Genomic DNA, 12,930 nt, shown 5'->3' on the forward strand with positions numbered 1-12,930 from the left:
ATGAGCACCGCAAATTGTAAAAAACATGTAAGTTGTTGGAATATTTAACATCAAAGTCCACAGAAATGCAATTCTACCACAATAGCAGTATTACCATGTAAACATAAAATTATTCCTTTTTATTTAACACCACATGCATTACTATGACAATTTGACGTAGGAATGAAAATGCCACATAATTACAGTCACTAACAAAGTAATTCCTCAACTGATTTGTGATTATGATTACGGTGCTTATTCATACACATGTACATCCATTATAAAATGACTGATATTAAGAAAAAGCGTACCTTCCCAGCCATTACTCAGCAGATAAAATTTAAACAACATTTGCATATAAAGTATCTTTCAATTGCTGCCTTTGCATTACCCTCAGGTGTGGAAATGTATAGCCAGCACAGGATACCAGCATTTTGCCATCTATGTACTTGGATTACTAAATTACAGTTAGGAAGAATACATTGCTTTTGTGTCTACAGAGACAAGAATAATATCAAAGTAAAATACTGAGACATTTAATCTTTTCTGCACAGGAAAATACGTATTTTTTTTATAGTAGTACACCCTGTAAGTAGTTTGAAACTTCTCAATACTTTGACAACATGTTTAAGAGCCCTTCCGTGCATCACAAGCAAAAATGAAAACACTTTCTTTCAATCGATTTTTTTTAATTTGATATGCAATTGTAATTCATTTGCCTATCAGAGCAGGAAAACTATTCTAAAAAAAAAGTTACACGAAATGAGAGAAAAAATTAGGATATATAACTTTATGATGTGACTAGCTCACTAAAATTAATGAAATACTGATGTGAGAAAAATTAATTATGCTTGTGTGTTTACTGGACTGCATATTTCACCCTTGTATACTTTATTGCCACTTCTGTAGCATAAATAATAAATAATACAAATTGATTTGTATTATTACATTATCAGGTCACATGAAATACTGCATTGCCTTCATTCGCAAAATGAACAATCCCTTTCAATTTTTAATGTAAGAATCCAATTGTTATCTCACCTAAATCTACCCATTTTGCACTAATGTTAACTCCACCAACCTCAGAGTAACTTCTCATTTATACTACCCACATGTAGATAATGTCAGACAAGGCCTTCAGGTAAAGACTGAACATATAAACTGCATTTTGAAATTACGAGTCTGCCTAAATTAATCTATAAATTTCAACTTTGTAACAAGTAATATATAATTCTAGTTGTAGTGGTTTATACTAATTAGTGGTTTGTACTAATTAGTTTTACAACTCATGATTACATTAGAAAACACCATTTATAACTTTCCGTAAAGGCCATTATCAAAATTTTCCTTGACTTGAATGGGTTTTAAAGCAGGTCCCAAAATGAGTCTGTTCATTTGAGTTTGTTCTGTTGTATTTTCCATCTTTGTTCCATTATGAATTATAGTAAAGACTGGAAATTCCCGTTTTCATGGGCTGAGCTGCTTCTAACAATCGCAGTCCAGTGTGGCAATCAAAAACAGCTCTTTCTAAAGCCTCTTTGTACGTTAGCTTCTTCTTTGTTTTGGGGCATGTTAAAACTTTAACATAGAATTTTTCATCTTTCAGCTTTGTAGCTGTGACAGCATCAATAATACCATTCTTAATTGCATCCTCCATTGTTAATCTGGAATGAGACTTTGCATCTATCAACCCACCAGTCAAGTACTGATACTCCAGGCAGCGCATGCCCATTTCCTTGTCTACAGCATTTAACTGCATAGCTTCAACAGCTGACATAACTGTGTTCCTCACAGGGTGAATGACCCCAGTAAAGATCAGTTCAAACTGCTGGATTTGCTTGGCACAACCATCATCAACTAACTCCCTTTGCAAAGCTTCTGAAATGCTGTACTTTTTCCCAGTAAATGGATCAATTATGCCTCCTGTACTAACCTGAGCTTCAAGACATCGGAGGGCAGTAACTCTGTCTACCAAGTTTTTGCGTGAGGCTTTTAAGACTGGAATTCTTTCATTGGTTTCAGAAACCCAGAACCCTGCAATAGGACTGTTTAAATCTTTATTTGGCTGTGAACTGCTAACTAAAATATCACCGAACTCATTAGCTGTGATTAAACCCTCCTTATATTTACTGACTAATGCTCTGCCAATTCTACCCTGATTTACAGTCTCCTCGATATTAAACTGTACACCGGTTTTAAGATCTGTAAGCAAAAGAAAAGAATTCCCATCAGAGTCAAAACATGTAGACTCCTTCCAATCAAATTCTTGTCTTGAAAGCTCAAGATATGTAGCTTTATCGACACAATTTTTTTTATAAGCCTCATATGAAGTCATTTCAGCTCCTGTTTTGACATCTACTACAGAAATTTTATGACTTTTTTCTGCTGATGGGCTGCTTATTTTCCTTTCACCAACTGGAAGCAGAAGGCATTTACTGCTTACACTGAACAAACACATTTTCAGCAAATCACCGTAGTACATAGCTTTCCTGTTATTTGGATTGTGAAAACATTTTGCATTACTAGAAGGTTCATGCAAGAATTTTAAAATTGTGTTATTAAGCAAGCCAACCTGCACGGCAGTTTCTGGAGGTACACGAACACTTCTTACAGGATCAATGACCCCCCCACTTGCAATCTGAGCCTCAAGGATATTTTTACCTTTTTGTCTTTCTAAGAGTCGAGCTTCCATAGCCTGATACACAGAGATCACTTTCCCAGAACAGCAATAGCCCAAAACAGCTTTCTCTGCCTCAAGCAATCTACTCTTGAATTCATTATCTGTAAGCCCTCTAACAACTGAATCATCAACAGAGAACTTCTGACCTGTTGTGGGATCAATGATGAAACCAGTAGCTGCCTGGGCCTCTAAAAATGCTAATGCCAGCGCTTTCCCTATGATTCTTCTCTTTGCTGCTAAAGCAAAAGAGAGTATCTCTTTGCTGGATTCAAGGTACAGCCCAGCTATAGCTGTAGGTTTAGTTAAAAATTTTTCAAGACTTTTCTGAACCTCGTCAATCGTTTTCTGCCCTGAATGGAGCTGCTCAACCGTGAGCCTGTCTAAAAGTTTAACTTCAGTCAACTGTCTGGCAGTTACATCATGTCGGAGACCTTGAAATTTAATATCATCATATTCCTCTGTAAAATATTCCAACTGAGTATCAGCAGCAGCAGTTTTCAAAATCTCTTCCCCTAAGAAAGAGCTCATCTTCGCAACGTCTTCTTTCCTAAACCCTTCAGATGTTTTGTATCCCTCAAACATTCTCTCTTCGTTACCAAAAGTCTTGGCATTTTCTTGATTTAATGTTGTGACTTCAACATGCATGTCATACTGCTTGCTCTTCACTATCTGTAAATAGGAATTTTTTGACACAGTGAGAAATACATGTGCAGAACTACGCTGTAGATCATTCGCTCCTAAATCCACCACCAGAGAAACCAAAAGGAGAACTTGGAATGTAGTCAGAAAGGAGAACTGCTACTAGTGTTGGAGAGCAGAGAAATATAGCTAGCTAGAGTTTTAAAGTGCATTTGCCATTTCAATGTTTATTCAGTAACAGGAATATGACTAGACTAACCAACAATAACTGTTGTTTGTTATTATATGAACTTAATGCCATTAATCAAAGCTAATTTTAATGATACAATGGCGTATGTGAATTCTTATTTCCAACACAAACTTTTAAAACAATGTGTTTCTTAGCTATTAACAAACCTGCGACAAAGGTCTAATGAAAAGCTTTTTGTGTCATATATATAAGAATGAAGGGGTTCCCTTCACCAAGGTAAGAACATAAAAAAACATTAGAGAGAATACAGAATAGTAATGAAGTATAACTACAACCAACCAACAAAACAGACCAGTAAAAAAACAGCATTAGGAAGGCAAACCCTCACAAAATGTAGCATGTACCTCCAACGGATGCAGTTTTACCACTCCTAATTCATGTGTCGTGTCTTCTCCATGTCTAACAGTTTGTCTAGAACTGTGTAGGTTCCTGTTTCTCAATTTGTCCCTTTCAGATGTTGCAGAGATTTGGTTTGCTTTATCGAAAGTTATCTGGAACTGCGTACTCATTTCAGAAACAAACTCTGTGAAAGACTGGGGGCTTGAATCTTCTTCTAGGGAATGGTTTATTCTTGACATCTGGAACTGCACTTCTCTTGGTATCCTATCATCAGCACTCACGTACAGTGTATTTCCTTCTATCTGATCTGATTTAAAACCTGATCTCTCTTGTTTCTGCCTTAACAAAGGTGAGCTAGGTTTTGCATGTGGAGGAAGCTGTTCAAATTCTCTAGCTGCAGTGTCACTCGGATAATTGAAATCATTCCCTCTTCTCTCACAGCTCAGTTTAGATCCAGAATCTTGGAGTTTAGTATTTTGCTGAACTTCATTCTGAAGCAAAAGAAACCTGTGTTCACTGTCCCTGGCCTGCAGATCCACTTTCTGTTTCAAGCTCTCAACCACGCGCTTCTGCATTTCCAGTTCTTCCTCAAGTTTCCTGCACTTCTGGTGATAGTCCATTTCAGCCTGCTTTCCTTGCTGTAGTTGTTCATGACATTTTTCAAGCCTTTCCTGCAAATCTTCCATTTGTATCTTGTACAACATGATGTTTTCCTCAGCCATATGCTTTTCCTGCTGAAGAGCAACACACTCTAGTTTTATGCCAGAAATGTCCTTTTCTGTGATGCTATGGGATTCCAGTAATTTTTCAGCTTTTTTCCTGAATTCCTCTGCAGAGTGTTTAAACTTAATGGATTCCTCTTGAAACAGAATCATCTTCTTGCGTGCCATTTGTTCATCCAGAGTTTTCTGATGGAGTTCATCCTGTAATTTTTTTAATTTACTACTTAGCTCTTGTATATGAGCTTGTTGTAGTTGTATCTTCTGCTCACTCATTCTTTTTTCCATAGTTAGAGCATTCATTTGGGCATTTAGATTTTTAACCTCCCGGTCAATGGTTAGGGTGGAAGCACTCTGTTTATCACATTTTTGTTTATATTCACGAGCCAAGTCTTTTGTTTTCACTAGATCAGCTTCTAGGCTTTTGATTTTACACATGAATTCTTGCTCAATTATTGTTTGCTTGTGCAATTGTTCATTTGTTGTACGCAGCTGCTCTTTGAAACCATCTGCTAGGGCTTTTAATGCATCATTTTTCCTCTGAATACTTTCTTTTTCCAAAGTCATCTTCTCCGATTCAGACTGAATTTGCTTCATCTGTAGCTTTGTTTCAGTATTCCATTTATTAAGGTCCTCTATCTTTTGTTTCAATGATTCTGACAACTTACTACTTTTGGCTAATTCATTCTTCAGCATTTGAATTTCCTGCTGGTTTTCTTTCTCTGCTTTTGTTTTTTGAAGCAACTGTTCTTGAATTTTCTTATATTGGTCTTGAAGATTATTTGCTTCTCCTTTGCATGACTGTGTTCTGTGTTCAGCTGCCAGCTTCTCTTTTTGAAGAGAACTGATTTGTGAATGTAAATGTTTGATAGTGATTTCAGTTTTTGTCTGTGATCTAGTTAATTCTTCTACTTCTCTTTTTAGCTGTGTCTTTTCTTGCTGAACAGATTTCAGCTCCTCCTGATAGTTCATCTTAATTTTCTTAAGATCTATAGCTTCTTGCATCACCTCCTCAGCTTTACCAGTGGTTCTATGTAGCTGCTTGTCCAGTTCTTTCAACTGTTGCAAATACCCCTGCTCTACTTGGTCTTTTTCCTCCAACTTAATTTTTAGGCATTTAAGTTCGCTATTGACTTTATCTAGGTTTTCTTTTAATAAACGAGACTTTTCTTCTGTTGATGATTTCTGAAGCTCAATTTCATTCAGTTCATATTTCAGATCTTTAATAGTTTTATCAGCTTTTTTGTTAGCAAGGGTTAGCTCATCGATCTTCTGTTTAAGCTCTTCTACCTTTTTGGCTTCTTGTTTCTTCTGGAAACTTGTAATTTCAGAATCAGGCCTATAGTGGCTGCCTTGCCCAGCTGTGAAAGTCGGCAGGGAAGTTTCTCTAGTTACAGAGTACCCACCTTCAACAACCTTCCTTCTGGCTTCAGTCCTCTCTCTTTCTTGCAGCTTTATTTCTGACAGGTTCACTTTAAATTCAAGATCTTGTTCCATTTGCTTTATCAGCTTCATAAGTTTCTCCTCTCCTTCTGTTTTCTTCTTCAGTTCCTGCATTAAGTTTTTTTTCTGTTGCTCTAAATCATGAAGATTAGTATCTTTTCTTCTTAGATGCTCTTCAAGGTTTCTTCTGGTAAAGGTGCTTTCTTCTATCTGATTTCGAAAAGCACGAAGGTTTTCTTCCAGTATACTTCTTTGAGTCTCTGCCTGAAAAATGAGCTGCCTTACACACTCCAACTCCTGCTCTGCATCTGCTTTCTCCTTCTCAATGCTCTCTAGATCTATACGACACTGCTTTGCCTCTTGCTCAGCCTTGGTCTTCTGACGATAGATTTCTTCCATGTCCTTTTGCTGCTTTTTCCGCTCTATTTCTGCAGCTTCCCTCACTTTAGGGAGCTCTTGTTCCACTTGGAACTTTTGATTCTTCATATCCTCCAACATCTCCTCAAGTGTTTTGACCTTTCCCATGAGTTTTCTGTTCTCATCGATTGTGCTATTTTGCTGTGCCATTAGATCTGAATATGCCTTGCGCACTGATGCTTCCTTATTCTTTAAAATCTGTAAAAGAACGAAGTAAGTTGGAATGTACTTTTTGTAATACAGCAGATAAAACATCTTGGGTTCTTTGAAAAGCAGAATGGATAATACTTACTCATATATATACGGTACGTCCAGAAAGTAGGACGAGCAGTTCCCACCACCATCACCTTCTCTTGAAGGCTTCAGGAAGTTACCATTAGCCAAATATGAAACCCTTCATAAAGACATCCACAAAGCGAAGAAGTCCTGAAGCCTCTCACTTCAGTCAGATGCCTCTTAGCGGTAAGCAGCGTCAAACAACAGCTCGCATATGCTTTTTCTCCAAACAAATAGGTAGAGCAAACAGTGAGCCAAACACTATGTGCAAGAATTCCCAAGTAGAAAGTGGCCTACCATGTCTGGATGAGTTTAGTAGAAACTGGAAGAAGGATTTTGTGCTCACAAGCAAAAATAACACAGGAGGAGTTCGGAAATTCCCTCCGAGAAACAAAACAATATCTAGAGCTAGAGCCAAGATGCATCAGCTCCAGAAAGAGAAGAATCTAAATCCCAGTACATCTATGCTCTGTACTAGCTCCACAGTCCCAGTGCCTCCACTGGCCCACCTGGGGGACTGGTAAGAGCACAGCTGCTCTGCAGTGCAGACACAGTTCAAAGTATAAACATGGTAATTAGGAAAATCCTAGTGAAAACCAGTCAGCTAGTATTCTCTGTATGTTGGCAGATCAAGGGAAACTCTTACAAGCAAGATGTGCATTCAGTAGTAACAATATTTTTGAAACTATACATACCTTGTCTTCATTAGCACTATTATGACATTAGTTACCAAATATGAGCTAACATGAGGTAAGAACACACCTATATTCCTAAGATCATACCAACATGACATGAAGGGCAATTATAGCAACATTTTCTAATAAACAATATGTTGGGTTAGTTCAAATTTACCAGATTTACTTGATTTTTCATACGATATATGAAACTATTTCCTAAAAGGCTAATGCAAAGGCAGCTTCTTCAGTTCCTCTCCGTATTTCCCCATGTCACAATTTTGTACAGACCCCACTGGATACAAGACATTTATTGGTTTCTTATTAGACCTTCTTTTACGCTCCCATGGACACAAAATCTAACGTATTATGCTTGAAAAAGAAGAACTAAAAATACAGGTACAGTCACAAACTACGCCATGTTGGCTTTCATTATTTCTAATCAACCTGGCTGAGCAGCAGCTGGGTGGAGAAAAGGATGGTAATTAAATAGTAATACAAAATAAACAAAAATAAATTTATAAGAACTAAAAAAATGTAAGAACCTCAAAATGCATTTACTAATCTACCATTAGTATATTCATTGTTTAAATTATGTTCAATCAACTTTAAATCACTTGACCTTGACACAGTTTGAGATTCAAATGTTGATTTGGATTGGTTTAGAATCATTCTTCAATTAACTGTTTCATTTGCATTGCATAAACACTCGTGTACCTTAATAATAGTTGTGCTCCTTTTTTCTTCATTATCATTGTCTCTTTTGTTTTTCTTTTCTGTTTTTTCAAGTGAGGATTTTTTCCCTGCTTTTTCACAGAATGTTTTCTGGAGTTCAGTGGTTTTTCCAGGAACCTTTGTGCTACAGCCCTTATCTCTACTGCCCATTTCTGCAACCAGCAATAAATCTTTACATTTCTGGCCCTGTTCTAACTTGCCTGCTCCATTCTGCTTATTCCTGCCTATATTTATGTTGTCTAAACCATAGGTGTTACCCTGTGACATCTTCTTCTCACTTACTTTCTCATCATGGCTCAAAACCTTTTTTGTTAATCCATGTTTTGATAATGGAAAATAATCCTCTTCTCCAGAAATCATTTCTGAAAGGGCTGTGTTTGAATTTAAATCTCCAGCATCTTCTAACAATGCTACACCTGAACTTAGATCATTCTGCACCAGTGACACTTCAAAATCTAATGGACAACATTCAGAGACTTCTGCTGCATATTGATTCTCTGAAATACTTCCTGAAGAAACAGGCAAAATTTCTTGCATTGTACTCTTGGCTTCTTTTGGATTTAAAATTGATTTTTCTAGGGGTTTGTTTTCAGCTATGAAACTTATATCCAGAGACGGTCTGTGCAATTTATTAATATCCCTTTCAACACTACCAGAAATGCCTGGATTGCTCATGGATTGCAAATGTAACTTTGTTTTTTCACTTCCATAGTGCACTGCCAGCTCTCTGGAAGAGGATGCAACTTTCTCTAAAAGTGTTGCATCCCTTACACCTTCTTCACCACACACTTGAAACCCTCTGTGTTCAGAGTTTAAAGTATTATGGCTACTCCTTTCTGTAAAACAATGTTTTTTAGGCTTACATTCAAATTGAGTTCTTGGTGAAAAATGTTGCTGCTTATAAGGGCTGATATCCAGGACATGCTTTCCAGTTTCTAGAGTAACTTCATCTTTCTTCATTATTAGCTCAAAATTAGTTTTTGATTGCATCACACATTCTTCCTTTGTTGAAACAACACCCCCTGCCTTTCTTAAAAATTTTTTCCCTGTGATTTTTTGTATCATTTTCACTTCAGGCAACTTCTTTGATACTTCCTGTGTTTCCTGCCTCTCTCCATTAACAATTTGATCATTTAACAGTTCGCTACGATCACAAATCTCAGCTGAAACAAAACAATCTTTTCTACCATTTTCTTCTTTACTTTGGTTACCAAACCCCATTAAATTATCTATCTCTGTATGTAGCTTATTTTCTCTGTTGCCACTAATGCTACTTTCTTGACCACCAAAATCTAAAAATTGCTTTAATGTTCTATCAATTTTGATTTCATCGTATCTGTCTACATCTAAACTTCTTCTTTCAACTTCCAATTTGTTTTCTGTGTGTTTAGGTTTACTGGAGGAGTTACGGTTTTGCAAATATTCGACATCCATCGTGCTTTCATTAGGTGTGTTTTTCTCTCTGAATTCAACAGCTTCGTTACACCCCAAATGTTGAAAGACCTCAGTTGACTTCACAGGTTGCTGGAGTTCACTCTCTTCTGGTAAGCTCTGAGCATGACAGCACATGGATTAAACTGAGATATCACGGAAAGCATCTTGTTTTTTCCTTATTATGTGCATTCTTAATGCCATTACTGAGAGTTAGAAAGAAAGACTGGCATGGAAGAAAATCTTGGAACAATCACAGACTTCAGGGGTCTGATCCCAGAAGAAAAAAAATTACCATTCCTCCTTTGAGAAGGATTATTCATTTTCTGATTTGCTACCCTGATTACAAAGAAAAAACCCATCAAATCAAATCACTTTTGAGTCTGGAAACCTACTTAGGTTATCTTCAAAGAAGCTATCAAAGATTTAGAAGGCTGCCGGTAGGTGGCGGAGGATGGAAGATAGGGGCTGTCTGATTCCCAAAAAAGCAGTCACGGAGATTGAGAGCAGGCTGAAACTTGAGAGCACGCACAGGTTTCTTTTTCCTTGTTTCAATTCTTGTTCTTTGTTTCACTTTTTATTCTTGATACCCTTAGCATTATTAGCCATACTAAATCCTCAGTAATAATGGCTACTTATCAACAAACATTATGTATTTCCATCAGTATGCTCCACCACTTCATGATGCACAAAGATACATGCTGTGTTACAGTTTGTCCAAAGGTATTCAATAGCAAGAAAAGCCAATGAAGACAAAGCCAGCACCAGAATTACAGAACATTTGTTTAAGAGCTCTTGGCTTTTTCTGTAATAATAACATCAACATTTATACCCTTAGGAGAGTGTTCTCTCATTTTATGTAATTTATATAGGACTACACTTAATATGGGCACAATTAATTACAGGACTGCATTTAACATGGGCGTTATTTTAGAGATGTGCACTGTACAGATTATGCTAAAACACTGTAGTCCTTAAAGTATTACTATATAATCTCTTTCAGAAAGAAGCATTTCAAAAGAAAGTGAGGAATTTAAAAATGTTTTTTCTCAATTATTTGGAAGGTTGATTCTGCAGCAAACAAGTATTTTGAGTAATCTGTCTATTCAATTTCAGTAACCTACTCTTGTTAATAAGATTCAACACTTAAGCATAAATAAAACGCTGTCTGACTCCAAGGAATCAATACTGTAGAAAGGCAGAAGGAAAAAAAAAAATCTAAACAAGTCAAAGAAATTTAAGAAATTAAGAGGGCATCGCATCTCCCTGTTTAAAGAACTCCCTTATATGTTTCTAAATGGACCAGAACACATGCTATGGAATATTAAGACCTACACAGGATATCAAAGGTGTATGCACACTAAGTTTGCCCTCATCTTAATATCTGCATTTATCCAAACGATCAAGCCATAAAATACTTAAGTATTAAAATATACTGCATGCAACTACACCTCCGCCAGGATTTGCTGAATCACAGGACCCTTCTAGCTGGAAGAACTGGTAAAATGTATGGATGGTATAGGATTTTGCTTTTCTGAATGATAATGTTGTAATTTAACACTCTCACATTCCTGTATAAAGTGCAGTATATAAAGAATTACAGTTTTTCAAATCTGTTGCTTTGTGAATAATTCCAACAGCCATATTGCTCTTTGTTTGCCTAGCTATTCTTTTTGCTTTGTTGGCTGCCAGGGGATGACCTACCTCTTCCTCTTCCAGTCTCTTCAAAGAGTCACCTGCAAACTTAATGTATTGGGTCATCAAGGTCACTAAGGCAGTATAACGAGTCCGTAAATCCATGAACTGCAGACAAAAAAAGGAGGGGGGGAAGACAGATGGAAAAACACTCCAGTTAATCTTCAAAAAAGTGATAATCACTACTCTTAGAACCTATTCCAATTTTGACTCCAAAATCCTGATTGTGGAATCCGCGAAGTTGAATTCCATTTGCAGGGTGCACTTGCACAAATAAATGTTAAGCATCTATGAGAGGATCCATAAGAAGAAGAACAGAAGACAATGTTTTGACTTTACAGTCACTTGATTCTTCCCCCCGTAAGAACAAGTTGTAAGAGGAACAAGCAGTGCAGGTCACTATTCCTCTAACAGCAGGGAGACAGATTTATCTCTCCCACCCAAATGAGGCTGATTTGCTTTGGAATCTGTCAGTGTCCAGATCTGATAAGTCTTACCATAGTAAAGATGAAAGTTCCCCCTGGTTACTATGATCAGGATCCAGCCCAGAGGTGGTTCTAAGCAGTTTTAGTGAGGTACATTTCTCATATAGCTTTTTATGGTTCAGGGGAATTCTGTTCATCAACACCAATATACTGTCTCGTTATCTAAATACTGCATAATAAGCAATAAAATATTTATCACGTTATGTAACTATATATAGAGAAGCAACAACTTGCTTGTGTTATTTTATTTAACCATTAAGAAATCCTAAATCCCATTCCTGTGTTTACTCTGTTTTAAGCAAAGACTCAAAAAAACACATTTTCCTGTCATAAGAAATCCATTTACCTCTTGAATAATGAAGTCTGATGAGCTTTGCATTCTTGGGCGTTTCACTGGAGATTTTTGTTGGGAGTCAACCATAGCTCTGTAGGTCATAGTCTGTAACTCATAGTCCTGCAAAAAGACAAAATACACAAAACAATTGGTATTCCACATGATACTGACACTAAAATAAAAAGCATACTAAGTATAATGTTATTTATTACCTTCACAGCAGCTGAGTATTGTTCTGAATACTTCTGGCATTCATCTATTTTGCTTTGTTTCATTTCAATCTCAGAAACCAGCATCTGTAAAATATGAATCTACATCTTCATCTTAAAAAGTTATTTTTATTACTAGTACTATTAGCACTTCTACTTTATCTAACATCATGAAATTCACATAATATGCTCATTTCCACGTGTGTACAAGTAATTATATGCTCAAGCCTATGTTCTGGGCTTTGTCAGGCTTACAGTACAGAGCAGTGAAAAAACAGGTTTAATAGCTGGTGAGTGAACTTAAAATCAGGAATACACCATTTTGTGCATATAATTTGTTATTCTGTGTCTTATTTAAGCTGCATTTCCTTCTTGCAAGAGACAGCTCTGCTTCCTTGAAATTATTTCTACATCCATAAATATCAAGAGCAGTCCTGAATAAAAAATGATACAAGAAGGAAGGACAGTCCAGAATTTTAGACACTCTCTAAGGGTTTGCTCTTCTTGCAAAACAATCTTGTCTATAAAATGGCAATAGTCAGTGAGTGATACATTCATGATGTTAACTGCATTGTAAGCAGAAAATCATAAAAGCTGGTGATGATTTGGAATTTTACACTAAGGG

General features: G+C 36.6%; 2 protein-coding genes across 2 annotated transcripts in view; both read right to left on the minus strand.

The window, feature by feature from the left end:
* Positions 1-12,930, minus strand: part of LOC101923360 (dystonin) — a 303,205-nt gene that overhangs the window by 117,816 nt on the left and 172,459 nt on the right. Inside the window, 3 exon segments of the mRNA XM_055811183.1 lie at positions 11,287-11,385; positions 12,109-12,216; positions 12,309-12,392. Of these exon segments, the coding sequence (XP_055667158.1) occupies positions 11,287-11,385; positions 12,109-12,216; positions 12,309-12,392 (291 nt within the window).
* LOC129784929 (plectin-like) lies at positions 4-8,099 on the minus strand. Its single transcript, XM_055811172.1, has 2 exons — positions 3,893-8,099; positions 4-3,328 (listed from the first exon to the last, which is right to left on the minus strand). The coding sequence occupies exons 1-2, from the start codon at positions 6,719-6,721 to the stop codon at positions 1,412-1,414; spliced, it is 4,746 nt and encodes a 1,581-aa protein (XP_055667147.1). The 5' UTR covers positions 6,722-8,099; the 3' UTR covers positions 4-1,411.

Source organism: Falco peregrinus, chromosome 7, assembly GCF_023634155.1.
Source record: "Falco peregrinus isolate bFalPer1 chromosome 7, bFalPer1.pri, whole genome shotgun sequence".
Lineage (NCBI taxonomy): Eukaryota > Metazoa > Chordata > Aves > Falconiformes > Falconidae > Falco > Falco peregrinus.